Source organism: Orcinus orca, chromosome 13 (assembly GCF_937001465.1).
Source record: "Orcinus orca chromosome 13, mOrcOrc1.1, whole genome shotgun sequence".
NCBI classification, from domain to species: Eukaryota; Metazoa; Chordata; class Mammalia; order Artiodactyla; family Delphinidae; genus Orcinus; species Orcinus orca.
The window spans coordinates 11,212,407-11,238,669 of NC_064571.1; the positions used below are offsets into that span (position 1 = coordinate 11,212,407).

The following is a 26,263-nucleotide window of genomic DNA, read 5'->3' on the forward strand; positions in this document are numbered from 1 at the left end:
AACGGGAGGAGGAATTCCTAGAGAATCAAACTTTGAAGGCTAGTGAGTGGGATTTGATTGCAGGACTTCGACAGGACTGAGAGAAACAGAGACTCCACTCTTGGAGGGCACACACAAAGTAGTGTGTGCATCGGGACCCGGGGAAGGAGCAGTGACCCCAGGGGAGACTGAACCAGACCTACCTGCTAGTGTTGGAGGGTCTCCTGCAGATGCAGGGGGTGGCTGGGGCTCACCGTGGGGACAAGGACACTGGCGGCAGAAGTTCTGGGAAGTACTCATTGGCGTAAGCCCTTCCAGGGTCTACCATTAGGCCCACCAAAGATCCCAGATAGGCTCCAGTGCTGGGTTGCCTCAGGCCAAACAACCAACAGGGAGGGAACCCAGCCCCACCCATCAGCAGTCAAGCGGATTAAAGTTTTACAGAGCTCTGCCCACCAGAGCAACACTCAGCTCCACCCACCACCAGTCCCTCCCATCAGGAAACTTACACAAGCCTCTTAGATAGCCTCATCAACCAGAGGGCTGACAGCAGAAGCAAGAAGAACTACAATCCTGCAGCCTGTGGAACAAAAACCACATTCAAAGACAGACAGACAAGATGAATAGGCAGAGGGCTATGTACTGGATGAAGGAACAAGATAAAACCCCAGAAAAACAACTAAATGAACTGGAGATAGGCAACCTTCCAGAAAAAGAATTCAGAATAATGATAGTGAAAATGATCCAGGACCTCGGAAAAAGAATGGAGGCAAAGATCGAGAAGATGCAAGAAATGTTTAACAAAGACCTAGAAGAATTAAAGAACAAACAAACAGAGATGAACAATACAATAACTGAAATAAAACTACACTAGAAGGAATCAATAGCAGAATAACTGAGGCAGAAGAACGGATAAATGACCTGGAAGACGGAATGGTGGAATTCACGGCTGCAGAACAGACTAAAGAAAAAAGAATGAAAAGAAATGAAGACAGGGCTTCCCTGGTGGTGCAGTGGTTGAGAGTCCGCCTGCCGATGCAGGGGACATGGGTTCGTGCCCCGGTCTGGGAAGATCCCACATGCCGCAGAGCGGCTGGGCCCATGAGCCATGGCTGCTGAGCCTGCGTGTCCAGAGCCTGTGCTCCGCAACGGGAGAGGCCACAACAGTGAGAGGCCCGCGTACCGCCAAAAAAAAAAAAACAGAAATGAAGACAGCCTAAGAGACCTCTGGGACAACATTATACGCAACAACATTCACATTATAGGGGTCCCAGAAGGAGAAGAGAGAGAGAAAGGACAAGAGAAAATATTTGAAGAGATTATAGTCGAAAACTTCCCTAACATGGGGAAGGAAGTAGCCACCCAAGTCCAGGAAGGGCAGCGAGTCCCACAGAGGATAAACCCAAGGAGAAACACACCGACACACACAGTAATCAAATTGGCAAAAATTAAAGATAAAGAAAAATTACTGAAAGCGGCAAGGGAAAAACATACAAGGGAGCTCCCATAAGGTTAACAGCTGATTTCTCAGCACAAACTCTACAAGCCAGAAGGGAGTGGCATGGTATATTGAAAGAGAAGAAAGGGAAGAACCTACAACCAAGACTACTCTACCCGGCAAGGATCTCATTCAGATTCGATGGAGAAATCAAAAGCTTTACAGACAAGCAAAAGCTAAGAGAATTCAGCACCACCAAACCAGCTCTACAATAAATGCTAAAGGAACTTCTCTAAGGGGGAAACACAACAGAAGAAAAGGACCTACAAAAACAAACCCCAAACAATTAAGAAAATGGTCATAGGAACATATATATCGATAATTACCTTAAACATGAATGGATTAAATGCTCCAACCAAAAGATACAGGCCTGCTAAATGGATACAAAAACAAGACCCACATATATGCTGTATACAAGAGACCCACTTCAGACCTAGGGACACATACAGACTGAAAGTGAGGGGATGGAAAAAGATATTCCATGCAAATGGAAATCAAAAGAAAGCTGGAGTAGCAATACTCATATCAGATAAAACAGACTATAAAATAAAGAATGTTACAAGAAACAAGGAAGGACACTACATAATGATCAAGGGATCAATCCAAGAAGAAGATATAACAATTATAAATATATATGCACCCAACATAGGAGCACCTCAATACATAAGGCATCTGCTAACAGCTATAAAAGAGGAAACCGACAGTAACACAATAATAGTGGGGGACTTTAACACCTCACTTACACCAATGGACAAATCATCCAAAATGAAAATAAATAAGTAAACAGAAGCTTTAAATGACACAACAGACCAGATAGATTTAATTGATATTTATAGGACATTCCATCCCAAAACAGCAGACTACACTTTCTTCTCAAGTGCGCACGGAACATTCTCCAGGATACATCACATCTTGGGTCACAAATCAAGCCTCAGTAAATTTAAGAAAACTGAAATTATATCAAGCATCTTTTCTGACCACAACGCTATGAGATTAGAAATCAATTACAGGGAAAAAAACCTAAAAAACACAAACACATGGAGGATAAACAATACGTTACTAAATAACCAAGAGATCACTGAAGAAATCAAAGAGGAAATCAAAAAATAACTAGAGACAAATGACAATGAAAACACGACGATCCAAAACCTATGTGATGCAGCAAAAGCAGTTCTAAGAAGGAAGTTTATAGCTATACAAACCTCAAGAAAACAAGAGAAATCTCAAATAAACAAAATCACCTTACGCCTAAAGGAATGAGAGAAAGAAGAACAAACAAAACCCAAAGTTAGCAGAAGGAAAGAAATCATAAAGGTCAGAGCAGAAATAAATGAAATAGAAACAAAGAAAACAATAGCAAAGATCAATAAAACTAAAAGCTGGTTCTTTGAGAAGATAAACAAAATTGATAAACCATTAGCCAGACTCATCAAGAAAAAGAGGGGGAAGACTCAAATCAATAAAATTAGAAATGAAAAAGGAGAAGTTACAACAGACACTGCAAAAACACAAAGCATCCTAAGATACTACAAGCAACTCTATGCCAAGAAAATGGACAACCTGGAAGAAATGAACAAATCCTTAGAAAGATATAAGCTTCCAAGACTGAAACAGGAAGAAACGGAACATATGAACAGACCAATCACAAGTAATGAAATTAAAACTGTGATTAAAAATCTTCCAACAAACAAAAGCCCAGGACCAGATGGCTTCACAGGTGATTCTATCAAACACTTACAGAAGAGCTAACATGATCCTTCTCAAACTCTTCTAAAAAATTGCAGAGGAAGGAACACTCCCAAACTCAGTCTATGAGGCCAGCATCACACTGATACCAAAACCAGACAAAGATACTACAAAAAAGGAAAATTACAGACCAATATCACTGATGAACATAGATGCAAAAATCCTCAACAAAATACTAGCAAACAGAATCCAACAACACATTAAAAGGATCATACACCATGATCAAGTGGGATTTATCCCAGGGATGCAAGGATTCTTCAATATACGCAAATCAATCAATGTGATACACCATATTAACAAATTGAAGCATAAAAACCATATGATCATCTCAATAGATGCAGAAAAAGCTTTTGACAAAATTCAACACCGATTTATGATAAAAACTCTCCAGAAAGTGGGCATAGAGGGGACCTACCTCAACATAATAAAGGCCATATATGACAAACCCACAGCAAACATCATTCTCAATGCTGAAAAACTGAAAACATTTCCTCTAAGATCAAGAACAAGACAATGTTGCCCACTCTCACCACTATTATTCAACATAGTTTTGGAAGTTTTAGCAACAGCAATCAGAGAAGAAAAAGAAATAAAAGGAATCCAAATCGGAAAAGAAGTAAAACTGTCACTGTTTGCAGATGACATGATACTATACATAGAGAATCCTAAAGATGCTACCAGAAAACTGCTAATCAATGAATTTGGTAAAGTAGCAGGATACAAAATTAATGCACAGAAATCTCTTGCATTCCTATACACTGACGATGAAAATATCTGAAAGAGAAAGTAAGGAAACCCTCCCATTTACCACTGCAAAAAAACAATAAAATACCTAGGAATAAACCTACCTAGGGAGACAAAAGACCTGTATGCAGAAAACTATAAGACACTGATGAAAGAAATTAAAGATGATACCAACAGATGGAGAAATATACCATGTTCTTGGATTGGAAGGATCAATATTGTGAAAATGATTATACTACCCAAAGCAATCTACAGGTTCAATGCAATTCCTATCATATTACCAATAGCACTTTTTTACAGAACTAGAACAAAAAAATCTTAGAATTTGTAGGGAGACACAAAAAACCCTGAATAGCCAAAGCAGTCTTGAGGGAAAAAAACACAGCGGGAGAAATCAGACTCCCTGACTTCAGACTATACTACAAAGCTACAGTAATCAAGACAATATGGTACTGGCACAAAAAGAGAAACATAGATCAATGGAACAAGATAGAAAGCCCGGAGATAAACCCACAAACCTATATGGTCAACTAATCTATGACGAAGGAGGCAAGGATATACAATGGAGAAAAGACAGCCTCTTCAATAGGTGTTGCTGGGACAACTGGACAGCTACATGTAAAAGAATGAAATTAGAACACTCCCTAACACCATACACAAAAATAAACTCAAAATGTATTCGAGACCTAAATGTAAGACTGGACACTATAAAACTCTTAGAGGAAAACATAGGAAGAACACTCTTTGACATAAATCACAGCAAGATCTTTTTTGATCCACCTCCTGGAGAAATAGAAGTAAAAACAAAAATAAACAAATGGGACCTAATGAAACTTCAAAGCTTTTGCACAGCAAAGGAAACCATAAATAAGACGAAAAGACAAGCCTCAGAATGGGAGAAAATATTTGCAAACGAATCAACAGACAAAGGATTAATCTTCAAAATATATAAACAGCTCATGCAGCTCAATATTAAAGAAACAAACAACCCAATCCAAAAATGGGCAGAAGACCTAAATAGACATTTCTCCAAAGAAGACATACAGATGGCCAAGAGGCACATGAAAAGCTGCTCAACATCACTAATTATTAGAGAAATGCAAATCAAAACTACAATGAGGTATCACCTCACACCAGTTAGAATGGGCATCATCAGAAAATCTACAAACAACAAATGCTGGAGAGGGTGTGGAGAAAAGGGAACCCTCTTGCACTGTTGGTGGGAATGTAAATTGATACAGCCACTATGGAGAACAGTACGGAGGTTCCTTAAAAAACTAAAAATAGAATTACCATATGATCCAGCAATCCCACTACTGGGCATATACCCAGAGAAAACCATAATTCAAAAAGACACATGCACCCCAATGTTCACTGCAGCACTATTTACAGTAGCCAGGTCATGGAAGCGACCTAAATGCCCATCAACAGATGAATGAATAAAGAAGTTGTGGTATATATATACAATGGAATATTACTCAGCCATAAAAAGTAACAAAATTGGGTCATTTGTTGAGACGTGGATGGATCTAGAGACTGTCATACAGAGTGAAGTAAATCAGAAAGAGAAAAACAAATATCGTATATTAACACATGTATGTGGAACCTAGAAAAATGATACAGATGTACCAGTTTGCAGGGCAGAAGCTGAGACACAGATGCAGAGAACAAATGTATGGACACCAAGAGGGAAAGCCGCAGGGGGTTGGGAATGGTCATGTGATGAATTGGGTGATTGGGATTGACATGTATACACTGATGTGTAAAAAATTGATGACTAATAATAACCTGCTGTATAAAAAAATAAATAATATTCAAAAATTAAAAAAGAAATCTTGTCAAGGATGAAGAAATTGGAACACTCAAACATTACTGGTGGGAATGTAAAATGGTACAGCTTATTTGGAAGACAAATTTAGCAATTTCTTTAAAAGTTTACGATGAATTTATCATTTGATCCACTCCTAGTTATCTACCTATCTATCTACATGAAATCATGTATGTCCACACAAAGGCTTTGGCTCCAATGTTCATAGTGCCATAATTCACAATGGTCAAAAAAGTGTAAACAAACCAAATGCCCATCAACTAATGACTAGATAAACAAAATGTGGTACATTTATACAATACTACAAGCAAGAGGAATAAAATATTTATACATGTTACACATGGTAGGCCCTAAGAAACATGCTAAGTGGAAGAAGGTGGACACACAAAAAATTATATATTGTACGATTCTATTTACATAAAATATCCAGAAAAGGCAAATCTACAGAGGCAGAAAGCCTATATACTGGTTGCCTGAGGTTGGGAATGGGAACAGAGACTGAATGCAAGTCAAGCACAAGAGATCTTTTTAAAGTGATAGAAATTTTTAAAACTGTATTGTGGTGATGCTGCATAACTGTAAATTTACTAAAAATCATTAAACTATACACTTAAAACATGTTAATTTTATGGTATGTAAATTATTTCAATAAAGCTACTTAAGCCAAAAAAAAAAGAGAGAGAGAGAGAGAAAAAGAAAAAGAAAAAACAGTCCTAAGTTTATTTATACCAAATGAATGAGATACATAAACGCACTTACCGTAACTGGAGCTGGGACTCTACTAAAAAGCACAAGAACTTCTGCCCACATAGGTCAGATGTAATAAAGACTTTTGAGGCCTGTGAATTTTTCTCCCTGTAATAGATATATTAATAAAGAAACTGTTGGCACTCACTTAAAAATCTACCATAGTAATTATTAAAAGTCTTTGAAAATATTCTACAGGAAATACTACTTGGGCCAAGCAATAACCTTGAAGACACAAAAGCACTTCTAAGAATTGAACTTCATGATCTCTAAGATTCCTTTCAGCTCTTTGACTCTGAGTCCACTACACAGCTTTTTTAGGGAAAAATTACAATAAATGTAATCATTACCAACAGACTTTTTAATTCCACATTATGCAAGCTGCCTACTGCTAAAGTAATGCAAACTTGAAGAGATCTTAGACCTCTTACAGGGTCTAAGGGGTCAGACATTTTATAACATGACCTCTCCAATCTATCCTCTCTCTCAGATTAGGCTCTACTTCATCCCTTTTTTTTAACCCATACTCAAAAATTCTCTATTCTCAAAAATTTCTTTGTAACTCTGTACAATAAGGATCTGCAATATATCCAACTTAGCAATAAGGTATTTAAAGACAAATGATTTTTAAATACAGGGAATTTTTATTCTATATATAAGGAATTTTTATTTTATAAGAAATTTTTATTTTATATATATAAAAATAGAACATACTTCAACACTGTACTCACATCTTTCCTTTCCTCCAACTGCCTATCCCTGACCTGCCAGCCTAAGAACATGCGCTTGTCTTTCTACTCGGATGTGGAGAGCTTAAGGCCGTACAGCCAGCTGTATTTTCAGTGCTTTCCCTGCTCTGGGTATATAGTCTTTTCGTAGCCTACTCTCTCATATTAAAATGAGTCTTTAAATACAGAGATGGACTAAATATTAGATTATATAAAGGACTTACTGTTAATTTGGCTGGGTGTAAAAATGGTAGCATGGTTAGGTAAGAAAATGTCCTTACTTTTTAGAGAAACACACTTAGGTATTTAAGGGCAAAAATGAAGACTAATCTTGTCTAACATAGTTCAGGAAAAACAAAACTCTCCCTTGACCCTGAGATTCCCTCAGCTAGTTTTGTAACCTCATTCCCATTCAAAGGCAAACTCCCTGGACAGTCTGTATACCTATGTTCACCTCCTCGGTCCCCATTTACTTTTTCCACCCCATTCCACTCCACCCTAGACCCCTACCCCCAGGTGCTCTGGCCAAGGTCACCAGTGACCTTGCCATCCAGGTACTGCCTCTCTGAGCTCACCTAAGAGTGCCACACTTCACCAGCACCTGGCAACATTGGCATCTTCTTCTCAAAAGCCACTTTTCTTGTGTTCCATGACATGTCCTGCTGCTTCCCCCACCTGACCTCTCTTGCTCTGTCTCTCTGCAGCAGCTTTATCTCTTTTCACCCCTCCCAAATCTTAAGTTTCCAAGACTTTAGTCACTAGTCCTCTTCTGATTCTACACAGCCTGGTTTTAACTATTCGGAGGCCACAGACTCTGAGAATCTAATGAATGTTAAACCCTCTGCTAAAGAAAAGGCCTATACACCACACATACCCATGATTACTATCTTTGATTCCTGAGGGTTACCAGAACCCCTGCAACTGCAAGCTCATCCACAGGCCCTCCTCGAACCCAACCTCTACACACTCCATAAACTCCAATCCACCTGTCTTGCCTCATCCATAAACTCCAATCCACCTGTCTTGCCTCATCCATAAACTCCAATCCACCTGTCTTGCCTCAATCACCACTGATAAGTGACTGCTCTGACCCCTGAGTTTATGACCCACATATAAAGCACCTTCTTACAGCTCTCATCAAACAGAACAGCCCAAAAGGCCATCTGTCTCCACCTCCTCTTTCGCGCCCTTTCCCCTCCTCCTGCACAAACAAATGGAGAGTATTTTTAATTCCCTGAACAAACCACACATTCACACTTCTGCACTTTTCTTCTGATCCCCTCTAACTACTGTGTACTGCCTCGCTTACCCACCCAGGAAATACCTAGTCATCTTTCCAAAGCCCTACCATCAGATTAGCGGTGCCACCATCCTCCAGCTGTCTCTTTCTGAGGACAGGGACAGCAACTTATTTGCTGATAAACCACAGCCACTAGTACACACACTGGCATTGACTGAATGACTGATTAAAGAGAACATAAAAGGAGGAAGGTCACATGGAACAGAGGTCTGAGTTGTGTTTCCCAGAAAAACAGCTGATACTCAACTAACATAAAGACAAAACTTAAGAAAAATGTTATAAATTCCCAAGTTTCCTAATCTACAGAAATTAGTTGTCTCTCCCTAAAACATCAAACACCTCAAATCTGAGAGATTACTAAGGAAGAAATAGCAAATGACAAAAGAATATTTTTATGATCACCTTAATATCACTAACATCCTCTACTGAAACTGAGGTAGCCTTTAATATATATCTCTATGTATTTTAGAAATATTAATAACTGCTTATACTCAAAGGAAGCTTGACACAAAATGCCAAGTATTTTCTAAAACTTTTAGTATCATTTTTCTTTGAATATAAAAATATATACTCCAAACCTTATATTAGTAATCGTTTCTGTCCATAAATGGTCCATACAAAGTTCAGGAACAATTGGCTCTGTTTCTGGTGCAAGAAAGGAGCCGTTAGAATTACTATTTGGAGAATGAGAAATACTGTGTCTCTTTGGAGATTGATTATGGCTTGAAAGGTTGAACCTTTGCACCCCTGAAAAAGAGTGCACTCCTAAGGCTGGAGAATGAGCACGACTGCAAAATAAAGAGAAAAGAGTGCACCACAATTAATAACACAGGCTGATATAACACACTTTCTAATAAAGCTTTCCAAATTCTATGTATGGAGAGTATTCATAACATAAACCCAGTCAGAAATACAATTTTTTTAAAAAGGAGTAGCTACTTAAACGGTTTGTCAACATGCTTTATTATATTCTAAGGATTTAGAATTCCTGTTAGAATTCTTTTTCTTTAACTGAAAATCAGTTCATTTTCTGCCTCAGAAAATCAATTATTTATACCAATATTATTCAAAAAAGTTTAAACTATGTTCCTATACATTCAAACATATACACACCAACAAAACTATGTCCGTATTGTACCAGACAGATATTAACAAAAACAAAAGAAAAGCTAATGCAAATTAAGACAAAAGAAAACAGTACCAAAAAATTTCTGTAATTAATATTCACCAAACTGCTGCTACTTAGTGGTAAAAACGAGGCACTCTTACAACAAGCACTGGCAGTCTCTAAATATGACTCAGTGAAAAAGTAACACAGTAGGCCTGGAAGTCTTAGTAAAAATAGCACAACTGGAATAATGCTGTTTTCTCTAAAAGATACTCAGGATCTGTCAACAGAAATTTTAAATCCTGCAAATTACAAGAGAAAGTTTTAAAAGAAGGTATCTTTTTCTTGGGATGTCTTGTTTAAAGCAAGGAAATGCTTCCACACTTAATTCCCACCTGAGAGCTGCCATGTTGGAAATGGAAGGTGAGCGGGAGTGTAGGCTGGGCGAGGAGGCTGAGCGACTCTGGCTGTGGATGGAGGAGTAGTTCTGGAAGGGGGAAGCCACGGGGGAGTCTCCCCTGGAGAGGCTTCTGAGGTGTGCTGTGAGCGAGCTGCTGGTGGCCACATTCTGTGGGGTGCCCCCCTGTTCAGAGAACTTTAAAACAACATTCTCTTCCTTAAGTCAAAATGAAAAGGGGGAGGGGGCAGAAAATAATTAGATTAAAAGGGCAATTTCCTTGTGAGAATGCAGGGTAGTTGCCAGTTATTAAAGATATAATATATTTTTACCTAAGGCACTCAACCTATTTCACAAGTGATTCTTCTAAAAACCTGCAAAGTTTTTAGTATTAACTATCCTTTTCTATTAAGAAGTGATCTGCCTTCACCCTTACCTCTGTTTTGACTCTCCGGAGAGCCCACACAGAATGCAAACCTTGAACGGTGTCATAGGTCATTACAACGGAGGGATCAGTGTTGAGAAAAACAATTTTCATTGCATGATCTACAACATATTGTACCCGTGATGAACCAAAAAGACCTTAAAGATAGAACAGAAATGATCAGGTATAGAACAATGGACTTTTACAAGACTGTTGTTTATGAAGTGACTTCTTGCAATTCCTAAAGATAAAGAGAAATCAAGGCAATTAAGGCACAAAAATCTATTAATATATTACGTAATTAACCCTCAATTTTTAATAAATTTATTTGGGCATCAATTCCTTTAAAATATATTAAAGATGAGAATCTTACGAGTTTTGATTTCACACACATGCAACTAAATGTTGAAGGTTTGTGCTGACTAAACCATTAAATTCATCAGCCACAGGTAAAAGGTCCGTGACTCCTTTAATAACTGACTTATTCTTAAATTACACTCAACCATTCGACCAAGTTTGACTTCCTTACAGGTTCTTTTCTTCTCTAAGAAATCTGTTCTCTACTATAACTATTCAAACAGTGCTGAACAGTACACTACTGTTTCTGCTTTACTGGATACACATGCAAAATAAGTTTTTTCCTAGTGAGTCCAGCTTTTACATCTACAGTACCATAAACTGGTTTCTACATCCTTATTTGACTGTCTCCTAAATGTTGCCCTCTCAGTTAAAATACTGAAAAATTTAAAAAGAATTATTTTATAAAAGGAGTACTTTATAAAGAAAGAAATAAAAATCATTCATAATTCCACTCAAAATAACCTCTACTAATATATTGGGAGCACTCCTCTGAGTTTTTTTTTCCCTATACAGACATATTTTTTATGTTCTTACAAAATTAGGATGATATTGCAGTTAGTTTTGTACCTTACTTAACATTATGAATAAGCAATTCCTGAGGTCATTAAATATTATTCAAAAACATGATCAATAATGGCTGCATACCATTCAATCACACACTCTGACATGTTTTTTTTAGGTTGTTTGTAGTTGTTAGCAGTATAATATAGAATTATCAATAAACATTTTCTGTAAAAGGCCAAAGAGTAAATAGTTTAGGCTTTGCAGACATACTGACTCTGTAGCATAATTTTTTTTGTTTTCTACAACCTTTTAAAAGGGTAAAAACCACTCTTGGCTCTTAAGCCTTAGAAAAATAAACTGGATTTAGCCCCCAGGCTGTAGTTTGCCAAGCCCTGATATAGAAGATAAAAACCTCAGTGGTATTTCAGAATATATACTTGGGATAAAGTCCTTAAAGTAAAATTGGTCAAAGAATATAAATATTTTTTTTTAGCCTTCAAGTCCTCATTATTCATAATAGCCTATGTTTGGTCACATTTAAAATTTTAAAACAAGCATCTAGAAATACCTCTAGGAACTATTAAAAGTCTGAGTCCCAGCAAATTATGTTATTATGAGCAGGGAAAATGAAATATTAACAATTTCCAAAGTAAAGGTCTAAGGCCCTACATTTCTTTTTTCCAAAAAAAGGAAATGATTTTAGTTTATCTAAGTATTGTTCATTTAATTACTAAGGAACAAAGTCCAGAGTCATCTACAGGTAAGCTAGAAAATATATCAGTATTTCTGGTTGATGTATAGGCTCTATTTTTACTAAAAGAATAGCTGTTAAAACAATTAATACCAGGGTATTCAATGAATTAATTAATATGAATTATTTTCATAATAAGAGTTATTTTTAAATGCTTAAATTATATTATTTTTATAAAAGAAATCTAATTTTCATAAGCTCCTTTATTTCCTCCCCAGCCCCAAACTCAAAAGAGAGCCTACATAAAAGAATTTATAAAAACACACTTACTTCCAGATTTACAAACAAGAGGTGTGATTTCATCTAGTGGATGCAGCATGCTGAACATAGTGGGTAAAGGTTCTCTAGTAAAGAACAAATAAATAATCACCAACATAAGATGACTCCATTTGTGCACAAATTTTGTACTTTCCTTGCAAAGAAATGTCTTCTGCAGATTACACTAACAACTAGAAACCTACCATCTCAAAAAGCAACCCTCTAAAAACTTTTGACCTACTGTTTTTCACGGTATCTTCTATTTTATTCCTAGAAATCTTTCCTCTTATGCAGGGTAAATTTGCACGCGCACACACACACACACACACACACACACACACACGGAACTCAGTGTAGCCCAGGTAGTATCTGGTAGTATCTGAGCAGCAGTAGTATCTGAGCAGCAGATACTGCTGAGCAGCAGTAGTATCTGAGCAGCAGTCAACACCTTTCAGAACAAACAGAGTAATGGGCATAAGGCAGTCATTTTTTTTTTAAAACCTCTCTTAGTGGCAGTGTCTCTAACAACTAAAAAAGAAATTTCGTCTTCTAGACCTATTGACAAAAGAGAGTATTTAAAAATAAAAAGAAGAAACACTTCAAGTAAATGAAACGGCTGCATTTTCTTAAGGAGTGACTGAAAAAAGAGGAAAGAACAGACTTTCTATCTAAACACAGAGAGAGATTAAAATCTATAAGCAATTTTCTTAAAACTCAGTGTCTACTACTTGCACCACACTGTGACAGGTACTGTATGTTCCTGCCCGTCAACGAGCTCACAGCTGATTAGGGAGACAAAGTAAACACACTATAATTTATTACGCACCTAAGACATAAGAAGCGCTATGTCAAGAGATTATATACATTAGCTTGTTAAATTACTGCATAAATCCTAAGAAATAAATGACAGTATTCTTCCTGTAACAGATAAGGAAACTAAAGCCAAAGCTAATGATTTGCCCAAAGTAACATGATGGAAAAAATGGCAGAGCTAAGAATTGAGTTTTGTTATCTTTAAGCCAAGTGTTTGCTCAATTTTACTACTTGGGGAAAAAAGCTGTAGATAATTAAGAGCCAAGTGAGAAGTAGAACTCATAAGGGTACAATGCTGAGATGAGAGAAAAAGGCATCTATCTGTGCTGACAGCATGGAAATTATCATCATCCCAAACTTTTGGGTAAACAATTTTACCTTAGAACCAACCAAAAAAGGCCCAAGGAATCATATTCTGACCTGCATACCTGGGTGGTCCTGGAGGAACCTCATGTGAAGAGCTGCTTCGTTCAAACAACAAGCCATACTTCGTGGGCCAAACATTTGCAACCTATTGGGTAAAAGGGTGAGGGAAAAAACAGAAGTAAAAGAAACTATTCTTTATAACATGTTTTTACGAAACATTACAGAACATTAGATTTCCTTCCAATTTAATAAGAGTTTTGCAAAGTAACAATCATTAACTATAATTTTTTTAAGTAATTATAACAAGTAAATCTAAGACAAAATCAAATCTAAGGAAGAGAAGTTCGACCTGAAATTCCTGCCAGTAGCTAATATCAGTACCAAAATGACAGTGTGATTAAAGTGTAACAACAGCATTAGGGCATGAAAAAGATAATGAGAAACAGGAGAAAGACTAATATTGCTCAAGTGCTTGAATAAAACCAAAATGATTTCTTCTATGTCACTTAAACTGAAAAAAAACCTCTCAGAAAAGACTTCATGATTCACTTCACTAAATAATTTATTTTTAAGACAAAGGATGGAAATGGTAAGCCACTACAAGTTTATTTCAGTAAAAATAACATTTTTGATTACAAGACATGAGAGTAGCAATACTTCTGAAACCAATTAATTCAAGAATATTCTCCAGTAAAACACAAAAACACTGAAACACTCAAGTTTACCTGAAAAGGTAAAGAAGCTATGTAATCCTTTCCTTCTATGCTATGCATGTTAATACATGAGCTTTGCAATATACATATGCATTTTTCTACTTCATCACTACCTGAAAAGAGAGAGTACAACAAGATATATGCATTGTTTTCAAAACAAAAATCCCAATAATCATAAATTGCAATTCCCGGGACTTCCCTGGTGGCACAGTGGTTAAGAATCTGCCTGCCAATGCAGGGGACACGGGTTCGAGCCCTAGTCCAGGAAGATCTCACATGCCGCGGAGCAACTAAGCCTGTGCAGCACAACTACTGAGCCTACGCTCTAGAGCTCGAGAGCCACAACTACTGAAGCCCAAGCGTCTAGAGCCCGTGCTCTGCAACAACAGAAGCCACCGCAATGAGAAGCCCGCACACTGCAACAAAGAATAGCCCCTGCTCACCGCAACTAGAGAAAGCCCGCATGCAACAATGGAGACCCAACACAGCCATAAATAAATAAATAAATAAATGTTTTAAAAATAAATGAATTGCAATTCCCAACAACACAAATTCTTTAATGCACAATATAAAAATGCTTGCGCTAACCCACCATTATTAGTGGCTTACTTATTTTGAATGAAAAAAAAATGAGATAAACATTTGGAATCATCATAAGATCAAATAAAATTTCAGAAAGGAACTTACTGTAGTCCTTTTCAGACTTATCCTGTGATATAATGAAGTCACACCACAATGCCTAAAATCAAAACAAAATGCTTACCTAGGAAAATGACATCTAAATAATAACCTGTTAACTAATGGTATCTAAATAATAGTGTCACCTACATAACGGTCCCTCCTCATCAGCTCAACACATATACCATGGGAACAAAGAAAAATAAGATAAAATTAGACTAATTAATGATAACTATCTTAAGGAAAGATAAACTATGCTTGCAAATAAAAAGAAAAGGGAAAACAAAATCAAGAAACCTACTAGATAGAAGCTTTGCAGCAAAAGTGAATTCAAATAGTGGTTCAACCTGTAGTAAACCCTATATCCTATACAAAGCTAAAGATTATCAGAAGAGTTGAAAATTGCCAAGCTATTTTATAATCTCCAGACTTACCTAATCTTATCATTCTCTGACTCGCCAGAAAGAATGTTTAGAAAAACATTTCCCTTTCTTAAGGGCCCATCTTAAAAATATATATACAAACTAGGAAAAGCTGTTAAACTTCAACTGACAATCACTTATTGAAATTTTTTAATGGCATTCACTTATTGAATGCCATTGAAAAGCCGTTAAACTTCAACTGACAATCACTTATTGAAATTTTTTAATGGCATTTTTATGTGTCTTTTTAATTGTGGTAAAATATACATAACATAAAATTTACCACCTTAACCATTTTTCAGTGGTATTAAATACATTCACAATGTTACATGAGGGGGAAATTATCAGCAAAAAGAGCACTGGCTTTGACACTCCTGGATGGAAATGCTTTCACACATGCTCTCAAATTTGGGAATAATTCAGTTGACCCTTCCTAATAAATTGTTAGAAGAGTACAACACTCATCAGGAAATAGTTCATGGGGAAAAAAAAAAGCAGTGTTGAGGTACGATTTCAGTGTCTACAAATGGGGAACTTCACATGAGTAAAAAAGCTTCTAAAAACCTCCTGTCAGTAGCCTAACAATTAATGCAACCAACAAAAATGTTTTCACTTCTCCCCCAACTTGATATTCTAAAAACTTTCAGTAAGAAAAGATGAAACAGTACAGTGAACATCTGTCTCACCTGAATTCTGCCGTACCTGTTTAACGGCATTTGAGTACACGTGGAATTGCAGGGGGCAGGGGCTATTTGAAAACTGCACACATCATGACACTTTACCCCTAATCACTTCATCGTGCATTTCCTAAAACTAAAGATGTACTCCTATATAACCACAAAACCGTCATCCCACCTGAGGAAAAATAATGTAATTTTCTTCTAGCACCTGATGTCCAGTCCATTTTAGCAAGTAATTCATAGGGTAATACCTTGGTGCCATGGTAATATCCTTTCACCCAAGAGTGTTAATATCCATTAACAATCCTTTTCTGAATCCATTATTACATTGGAGGTTACAAAGTGGTGATTTTTTAACTCTACCCTTCTTTCTATATTAGCTGGCATTCATCCATAAATAAGGGTGTTCCTTCATTAACTCAAGATGAACTGCACATCTTCCTAGAAAGGCAGGGCAAATGCTTAATTCCTTCCCTTTAATTACCGATTTTCATAACAGAGTTAGGTGTAATAGCCAACTGCAATGATAACAAGTTAGGTTTTTTCTTTCTCTTTCTGATTATCACTAGGAACCAGATTTTTATTTATTGAATACTCTGCAATCAATTATAATCATCATGTGTTACAGTATTCTTTGTACCCTCAATGTCTTAGAAATTTTTACTGAGAATAACAAATTGAATTACTCAAGAACAGTGTTTAAAGACTATCATTAAATTGACAAAAGATGGTGTAAAAAAAGTGATGATACAGAAAACAAATGAAATTTTTTAAATGGACACCCAGCTGCTGGGACCATTACACTGTTTTTATTATTTCTGTTAAATTTTAGGACAAAACCTTTTTTAAGTGTTAAGTAGTCAATCAAACGCTAAAATTCAAATCAACTCACCTGTTGAACAGGACTGTCAACTGTAAACGCTTTATAAACAGCCAGTGCCTGGCTTTTACTTCCTTTGCTCCAGATAACCATATTTCCAGCCACATAGAGTTCCTCATCGTAATCTACTTCTTCTCCAATTTCACTTACGCCTTTCCTTAACTGCCAGCTCTCCTTAAAAATTAACACATGTAGGACATGTTCAAGCACTTTTTTCCAAAGTATGGAGCAGGATTTATTAATTAAATCAAATAATCATTCAGAGACAAGTTTCCTACTCTCTCTTTGCCTGGGGAGTAAGACTCAATCTAAGCCCAATTCTTAGAAGCTTAGTGCCACTGATTAACAAAGTGGGGTGTGTGCATATGTGTATTATATACCTTACAGGATGTTTTATATTATACTACTATATTATTTGCCCCAAATATAAACAAACAAAAATTATACCATATCTATAGATCAAAAAATGAAACCAACATGCTAGGGAAACTAAAATGGTATATTAGGTGCATGGGGAAGTGATGGAGAGGGGGCAGGAAGGTGCACATGGGAATCACTGGGGGAGTTTATTCACAGGGTAGATTTCCCTGCTTCACAACTAAATATACATTCACCTTCCTTCCCTTGTCCCACTCATCAAAATAAATGGGAGAGAGAAAGGTTCAGATTTCTAACTACATAGACTTCCTCTCCGTGAGATTTTGGTATCCCAAAAGGAATGAAAGTGGAATAAGGTGGGAAAGACTGATTTCCTGACACACGCTAACATCTCATTCTCCTATTTAAGAACTAGTACTCTATCTACTTACGTAGCATTTTCTTTGTCCTCAAGAAACATGTAAGTCTTTTTGCAGCAGGGACCGTTTCTAACTCTACCATCTAATAATCAAACAACATGAAATCTGATCCCCACATACTAAGGAAAGAGAAAGAGGTTTAGAATGGACCATAATCATAGTACTTATTATAAAACCATGAGTTATATGCCTAAATAAACGGTTATGACACCATAATACAATGAAGTCATTATTTTAGTCTTGACTGAAATTACCAAATCTTAACCACTACCCTAGACGTAGCATTATACTCATTTCTCAGTTGCAGGTAGCCTTAAATTACAAGTAGGTCACAACATTCTATATTTCAAAAATACAATGGGAAACTTAACGGAACCTTCTGTTTCTCGTGGATCGTAACCTCCTGAAGGGATCCCACCAAGCCAGCGGCACCATCAGAAGACCATAACTCCGACGCTGGCTGCAGCTGGCGAAGCTGAAGGTTCAAAGCATTAGGGTGGTGCTTGCAGTGGTCTCGACCAAAAGGAACAAATTCCTGCAAATCCCCGGCTGCAATCATTGTTGCCCTTTCTTCATAGAAGTTCGACATGGGTTCCAAATATCAACATTATTTCTGTATGAATTCAAACACACTCTGGTCAGCTTCTAGAGTTAAAACCAGAATAAAATATCATAAAAGTTTACAGAAGAGTCATTAATCCTTAGATGAGTGTCAATCCTATTACACTGTAGGTGTACAAGTAATTAAAACATCAAAGGTCATTCCAGATCTGACTCTCAGGTGATTACAGTTATTGCCACATTTTAGTTGGAGACTGACCAATAAACGGTTACACCAAGGAAACCGCTGGGTTGAGACAAGCACTTACATCCCACAACACCTGTCCTATTCTCCTACTACTATATGCTAGTTTTTCCACACTTCACATATGAAGTATTTAGACAAGTTGTACTTTACAGTCCCATGACTGCCCAGCTTCTCAACATTTAAGGTCATTTCTGTTCAGCTGTTGGAAACTCATTTGAAAAGCACACCTCAAGGACCACTGGCATATTGGAATGAAACAAACAAAAAAAACACCAAAAAACACATATTACTTCTAATTCATCACAAGTTGAACTACTCGTTTCAGCTGACCAATCCACAAAAGACCTAATAAACTGTCAAATGTCACCAGTAGTTTTGACACCCCAGTCCACCTAAACATATGACTACAATCAATTCCAACTTGGGGTCCAAACACAGGAAACCAAGGCATGAAGAACTCTGGCCATGGGACAGCCACACTTGCAGCAAATTTATGAGTCCTAGCTTTTAATTAACACAACCTATTACAGTACAGCTTATCACTATAAAGATGTGGCTGAGCTGTGGGTGGAACCATGCCCCTTTACTTCCAAAACATTTCTACATACAGCAGTTGACAGCTAGTAAAATTCACTGTATAATGTGGTATATAAGGTGGATGCCAGTTCTCTCTCTAAGAAAACACCTACATTAAAAATGGATTCTGTGGTATCACATTTAAGCTACGATCCTCAAACAGATCAAAACCAACGTTTGACCACAGCACCACAGACAACTTTAAAGGGTTTGAAATGGCACTCACAATTAAAAGTTTAACTAGGGCTTCCCTGGTGGCGCAGTGGTTGAGAGTCCGCCTGCCGATGCAGGGGACATGGGTTCGTGCCCCGGTCCGGGAAGATCCCACATGCCGCGGAGCGGCTGGGCCCGTGAGCCATGGCCGTTGAGCCTGCACGTCCGGAGCCTGTGCTCCGCAACAGGAGAGGCCACAACAGTGAGAGGCCCACATACCGCAAAAAAAAAAAAAAGTTTAACTAAATTTGACTTATATTTCTCACCTGAGGTCTTTTTGGCATCAGTAGGGTTTTTTTCCTGCAATATCTCAAAGCCCCTGTAGTTCCTATGCAGCTCCTCTAGGGTCAAAGTTATTTTGCTATGAATTAAATGCTATTCCTGACATAACCATATGCCACAATCAAAACACTTTTATTTTCCTCCCGCTAAAATTCAGAATTGAGAAGACCTGAACTTGGGATATAACTAAAACAGTGCCTTATAAAACTTACAAGAAAAAAATAAAATTCAGCTGGTCTTCTTATATTCTAGTCAACAGGATAACCAACATTAAAAAACTTGCGAGTTCATCCGACTTCAGTTGTGCAATTTTTAAACGTTATCCTATTAAAACTTTGAGAGGGGCTTCCCTGGTGGCGCAGTGGTTGAGAGTCTGCCTGCCGATGAAGGGGACACGGGTTCGTGCCCCGGTCCGGGAACATCCCACATGCCGCGGAGCGGCTGGGCCCGTGAGCCATGGCCGCTGAGCCTGCGCGTCCGGAGCCTGTGCTCCGCAACGGGAGAGGCCACAACAGTGAGAGGCCCGCGTACCGCAAAAAAAAAAAAACCAAAAAACGTTGAGAAAAAATTACAAAAGTATTAATTATAGTTATTTTCATAGTACAATATCTTTTTGTACTAATTAAGGCGACACATTTAATACTTTTGCAATACCCCAAATTTTTATGTTTTTACTTATTAGGGGACAACATAAAGAGCTACAGATGAAAGTACTGAATTAAACTGATATGCTATAAAACAAGATATCAGCATTGCTTACTAGGAACAAAAACTACCCCGCCAGAGGTAACCACACAGTTGCTTCAAGAGTAAACCCAAATGCACACAGAAGACACCTTGAGTTGAGACTCCGCAAAAAGGCAGAGCTTCCCCGGCCTCTTTAGGGTCAGGTGAAACAGTCTAAGAGCCTGGGTCTCAGAACATCGTATCACAGCGGCAAGGGGCTGAACTAGAAGCTAAGGCCCACACGGGACACCGCGTTTAGCTCAGGAAGGAAGCCGGCGCAGAGTGGAGCAGGAAGGTGCACCCCGTAAAGCCCAGCCCGCAAGCTGGGATCCTCTTGGCTCTGGCGCCCGCTCAGGGCCCGCCCCGGGCTCCCAGCCCTGCGGGTCACCGCGCGCGGGTAGGCCTCGGGTCGGGTGAGAGGGCTACCGGACAGGCAATGAACCACCAGGCGCTGCGGGCCTGGGCCCTTACCTGTGTGACTCGGGACGCGTCAGGCGCGGCGAGCCCCGGCTGCTCCCCGGAGGCGCGGGGGCCGAGGGGGCCCGAGGGTGGCGGCGGGGACGGTCACGGTGACTCCTCGGCCGCTGCAGCTTCTCATTCCCTCTCCCTCCCCTATTCCGGAGGAAGACTGGGCAGCAGCTGCGAACACGACTGCTAATGACAGGCAGGCGTGCAGGAGAACCACTCAGGCGAGATGTTCAAATGGACGCGTCCATGTTGAATTTCCCGTCCTGCTTCGCGCCGAGGCGGGGCTTCGCCGGGAGCGAGCGGCGTTCCCGCGGTCCTAGCGCCTCCGCAGTTGCACGAAGGAAGCGCGAGGAGGAATTTGCTGGGTATTTATTTGTACCTTCAGCCTGTACTGGGATAGGATCTTCCTGGCGTCCAGATCTTCCCCAAGTCATGTCAGTACGAGCCTGAACTGCCTCATAACTATGAATTAGAAGGTTTTCTGGCCAACTTCGCTCTCGCCTCCTGACCCCCAAATTGGAGGTATATGCCTCCAGGCTTGGGGGACGGTGGGGACTCTACTGATTTTCTCTCTTTACCAGTGCACTTTAACCTTTTGGGGGTCCGGACCTTTTGAAAAGTTGATGAAAGGTATAGAGGTCCTCATAAAAACGTTGCGTGTAATAATCTGAGCTTCACAGAGACTTCCCCTAGCAATTCATAGATCCAGGTTAAGAACCCCAGCTTTACCCCTCCCTCCCTGTCTGTGGATTCAACCATAAAATATCACACTTGTGGAAACTGTATAACTCTGTTGAGCTCTAATCTCCCATTGCGTGGTGTCGCTATGTTAAAAGGATTGATAGGCGTCCTATTGCCTGAGAAATAAAGTTCAAATTCCTTATCCAGAAATATAAAGTTGCCTGAAACTTTATGTCTTCACTAAAATTATCTCCTTAGGGTCTCCAAACACATCTTGCACTTCGTGGCATCTTGGTTCATTCTCATCTCTTTATTTGAAATGTCAACCTTCAGGGTTTAGCTCAAATGGCCTCTTTTCAGAAGGCTTTACTCCAACAGGAAGGAGCCTGCTGAGGACTGAATATTTGTGTCTCCTCCCCAAATTCCTATGTTGAAACCTAATGGCCTATGTGGTGATACTAGGAGGTGGGACCCTTAGGAAGTGCTTAGGTCATGAGGGTGGAGCCCTCATGAAAGGGATTAGTGCCCTTATGAAAGAGACCCCACAGAGCTCCCTGGCCCCTTCCACCAAATGAGGACACAGCAAAAAGACGGCTGTCAATGAACCAGGAAGCACAACCTCAGCAAACACTGAATCTGCTAGCACCATGATCTTGGACTTTCCAGCCTCTAGAACTGTAAAGAATAAATGTTTGTTGTTCGTAAGTTTATGGTATAGCAGCCCAAAGGGATCAAGATAGAACTTAGTCTATCTTAGACTTAGAGACCAAAATATCCCCAGACATCCCTGCCCTGAGGGTACACATGAGGTCAAATTAACAATCACATTAACAATGCTCTGCCTTTATCTTTTACCTATTTCCTCCTACAGGGTCCCCCCTCAGCACCACTCCCCCTCTAAGTCCTCTTCCTACCAGTCCTCTTCCTGACCTGGTCTTTCTGGGAGAAACAACATCAGGACATATCCCAGTTGCCTCTCAGAGTCTCTGAGTGCCACCCTCCACCTCTTGCCCCACCTCAGCCACCACCATGGCCTGACCATACGTGGACCCTCCTAGAGAAAGGGACACCATAGGCTGGTTCCACCAGCCCTGTCAGCCCCACTACCAGCCCCTTGCCACAGAGGACGAGGCCCTCTGCCCTGGCTTTGCTGTGCCATCAGGCCATTGTCACACTCCCTGGGGCACTGGCTTGGAGGGAATGCCTCCCCATGGGGTGTGCAAGCTGATATAAACCCAAAAGTGTAGGGAGCAAATTTAGATCAAGGCAAATTTTGTTCAAGAGGAGCAAGGCAGGAAGGAGCCAGAGACATAAATTCCCTTTTCTTTTCCCTCTGGTGGACTGTTCTACAGCATGGTTTCTTTGCATAGCCTGCCAGACATCCTCTGTGGCTGAGTGGGCACGCCTGCCAAGCAGTCAGCTGAGTTTTTGCCAGTGGCCAATGCAGTGCTTCTCATCCTTCCCTTCCCTTCATTCTCTCTATCGTGGGCTAAAGCATCAGCACTCATCAAATTTGCCTTCAGCTCTACGTTTTCGAGAACACAGTCCACAAAGTGTGTCCTATGCGGCTTATTGTCCAGTCTGTGAATAGAGTTACTGAAAGGGTTCGCACAGCTCTTCCTCCTGGATGTTCCCTTGTCTGCCAATAAATTCTCTCAAGATGCCTCTCCGTGGCCTCCGCCTATGATGTCTTCCCAGAACTGGGGTTTCCTGAAACACAGGACTTTCCATTTTAAAATCAGACATCCCAAGCAAGCTGGGACCACTGGTCACCCTAATTTGCAGTCATAAGAGGCAGTTTTCACATGCATTTGAGCAAAACCTTACCTTCTGGGACCTTGGGTAATGAACCCCGCAGCATATAAAACACAGTGTCTTCTCTATTCAAACGTCTGGCTAGCCTGGCTGGCCCAAATATGTCTCACCGGTATTTGTAAAAACAGTTTCAACATCGGGGCAATTTACAGCAGTGCACTGAACAAACAGGAAGTCTAAATATCTAGGAAATTCGAGGTTTTATTCGTTTAATCAAAGCTTGTCCCATCTTAAAGGGGAATTTACTTTCCCAGTTTTAAATTTTCCCTTCTCAAAGAGAGGTTTACTATATATATATATATATATATATGTGTGTGTGTATATATATATATATATATATATTTTTTTTTTTTTTTTTTTTGTGGTATGCGGGCCTCTCACTGTTGTGGCGTCTCCTGTTGTGGAGCACAGGCTCCGGACGCGCAGGCTCAGTGGCCATGGCTCACTGGCCCAGCCGCTCCGCGGCATGTGGGATCTTCCCGGACCGGGGCACGAACCCGTGTCCCCTGCATCGGCCGGCGGACTCTCAACCACTGCGCCACCAGGGAAGCCCCGGTTTACAATATTTTGAGTCCACAATGTAAATGCTACTTTTTCAAATCTCAGTAACCTACTTTGCCCTACAAAAACACAACAATTTTAGAGAGCTGTAATTAGAGATTAAATTGAGAGTAGATGCCATGTGGAAACTCAACTGGATTCAACTCTCAGTTTTACAGAGGCAACTCTGAGGTTAATTTGCTTAGTACCTTTTGTATTAAGTGCTTGCTTCCCAATTCTGATTTTATCCAGCAATATTTTCCTACTTTAAGCCTCTGGATCTCTTGGCTATAAATGCTAAATTAGTAGGCAGCAAGACTTGAAATAGTGACTGTAATGGACTTTTTCATAGCACAGTGAATATGTTGTTATATGATACTGAATGGGGGCATTAGCTATAAATGGCACCAAGCAGTCATTCCCTATATGGTAATGTAACCAGCAACAACTAAGGAAATACTTTCTAAAATCCCTCCGTGATAAAGGTATCCTTTTTTATTTTTATTATTTTATAAATTTATTTATTTTTGGCTGCGATGGGTCTTCGATGCCGTGTGCGGGCTTTCTCTAATTGCGGCGAGTGGGGGCTACTCTTCGTTGAGGTGCACGGGCTTCTCATTGCAGTGGCTTCTCTTGTTGCAGAGCACAGGCTCTAGGCACGTGGGCTTCAGTAGTTGTGGCTCACGGGTTTAGGTGCTCCGGGGCATGTGGGATCTTCCTGGACCAGGGCTCGAACCTGTGTCCCCTGCATTAGCAGGCGGATTCTTAACCACTGCACCACTAGGGAAGTCCCGATAAAGGTATTCTTAGCCATTGTGAGACTTTACCCGGTAAGGGTGGGTAGTTGAAGTTGGTGGAGAAAGAGGGACACCATACACTGAGAGAGAAGAATTACAAGGCTTGAATTCTCACTTGACTAGTTAATAAGTTCAGAGGTAACTTTGAACTTATTATTATTATTTATATTCCCACCGCTGAAAAAAAGGTGTGGGGGGGGGCTTTCCAATTTCCACAAGTGAATATGTGCTGTACATCATATCTATAGCTTTTTAAGAACTCTGAGCGGTTTGAGATTTTTACCTTCTCTGCCTGCCACAGTTCCATAAATGCTGGTAGAAGCCAGAAAACTGCCGGGTCAAAGATGAAGAATAATTTGTTACTTACAGCACAGCATCAGCATTTTTGTGCCAGTTCCCTGAGTCCAAATTCCCACAGAGTGATGTGAAGGCTGGATGACATCTCCATGCACCCTGGGTTGCATCACAGGAAAGAACAGAGAGCTTAGGAAACCCAAATCTTCAATAATGGGTAGTAAGAATGTCTGCCCTTGGCTCCAAGGGAGACACGATCTCCATCTTCTAAGGCTGTGAGCAAACCTGCCCTTTGCTTAAGAAGTAGACACTATCTCTATCTTCCAAGGCTGTTTCCTACACAAAGGAACAAGGGCAGACAGTGCCCCCGAAGCAACAAGCGGCAACCTGAAAGACCGATGGAGAACTGTCTCCCAACATGGCAAAGTATAACTTTCATTTTAATGAAACTTTACTATTAACTAGCACCCCTATCCAATATCAAAGTTTCTTCTCTACAAGCAAACTAAAAGACACAGGACCCGGGACTTCCCTGGTGGTCCAGTGGGTAAGAGTCCATGCTCCCAGTGCAGAGGGCCCGGGTTTGATCCCTGGTCGGGGAACTAGATCCTGCATGCATGCCGCAATGAAAATAAAAAAAGATCCTGCGTGCCACAGCTAAGACCTGGTGCAGCCTAAATAAATAAATAAATATTAAAAAAAAAAAGACACAGGACCTAATTTCATAAAGGTTGCGTATTTGTCATCTCTTGCTGTGTAACGATATTACCACAAACCTAGTGGCAATGCGTATTTATCTCCCAACTCCTATAGTCAAGAATTAGGCATGGCTTAAGTGGCTCCTATGATTAGGGTCTCACCAGACTGTAGCCAACATTTGGCATTGAGTCTTGAAAGATACTTAAATCAGTTGGGAGGCGTAAATAGGAAAAGTCATTTTAGGCAAAGAAATCGGCCCAGGAAAAGGCTTGGAGATGACAAAGTTTATGACTGGTTTGCAAATACCCCAAGAAGTTTAGGAGTAGAGAAAATAAATCCAGGAGTATGTGCAGAAAGAGAACTAGCAAGCCAGGATGCTTATTCAAGAATTATCTATGGACCACATCAAAAGGACAAAGAAGCCAACTCTAAGGGGTGCCACTGGCCTAAAGGAATAATTTGAGTATCATAAAAAACAATGATCTTGGGGACTTCCCTGGCGGTCCAGTGGTTACGACTCTGCACTTCCACTGCAGGGGGCATGGGTTTGACCCTTGTGGGGGAACTAAGATCCTGCATGCTGTATGGTGTGGCAAAAAAAAAAGATCTTAATGGATTAAAACACATTAGATATGTAAAAATG

The 26,263-nt window shown here is 39.7% G+C and overlaps 1 protein-coding gene across 11 annotated transcripts in view; it reads right to left on the bottom strand.

The window, feature by feature from the left end:
* Nucleotides 1–21,049, bottom strand: part of ANAPC1 (anaphase promoting complex subunit 1) — a 167,060-nt gene extending 146,011 nt beyond the window's left edge. For 7 of the 11 annotated variants that reach the window (XR_007470730.1, XR_007470729.1, XR_007470731.1 and 4 more), the window contains exons 1-11: nucleotides 20,798–21,049; nucleotides 18,098–18,334; nucleotides 16,937–17,098; nucleotides 14,952–15,003; nucleotides 14,277–14,377; nucleotides 13,614–13,696; nucleotides 12,385–12,458; nucleotides 10,512–10,657; nucleotides 10,074–10,294; nucleotides 9,149–9,358; nucleotides 6,555–6,650 (exon numbers count right to left, since the gene is read on the bottom strand). Coding sequence is in view for 7 of the 11 variants with exons in the window: in XM_033399993.2 (XP_033255884.1) it covers nucleotides 6,555–6,650; nucleotides 9,149–9,358; nucleotides 10,074–10,294; nucleotides 10,512–10,657; nucleotides 12,385–12,458; nucleotides 13,614–13,696; nucleotides 14,277–14,377; nucleotides 14,952–15,003; nucleotides 16,937–17,098; nucleotides 18,098–18,310 (1,358 nt within the window). In the remaining 4 variants the exon portion in view is untranslated. Of the gene's footprint in view, nucleotides 1–6,554; nucleotides 6,651–9,148; nucleotides 9,359–10,073; nucleotides 10,295–10,511; nucleotides 10,658–12,384; nucleotides 12,459–13,613; nucleotides 13,697–14,276; nucleotides 14,378–14,951; nucleotides 15,004–16,936; nucleotides 17,099–18,097; nucleotides 18,335–20,797 lie in introns of those variants that run through there. The other 4 variants (XM_004276751.3, XM_033399992.2, XM_033399996.2 and 1 more) reach the window with 3 other exon arrangements.
* Nucleotides 21,050–26,263: the final 5,214 nt, after the last annotated feature.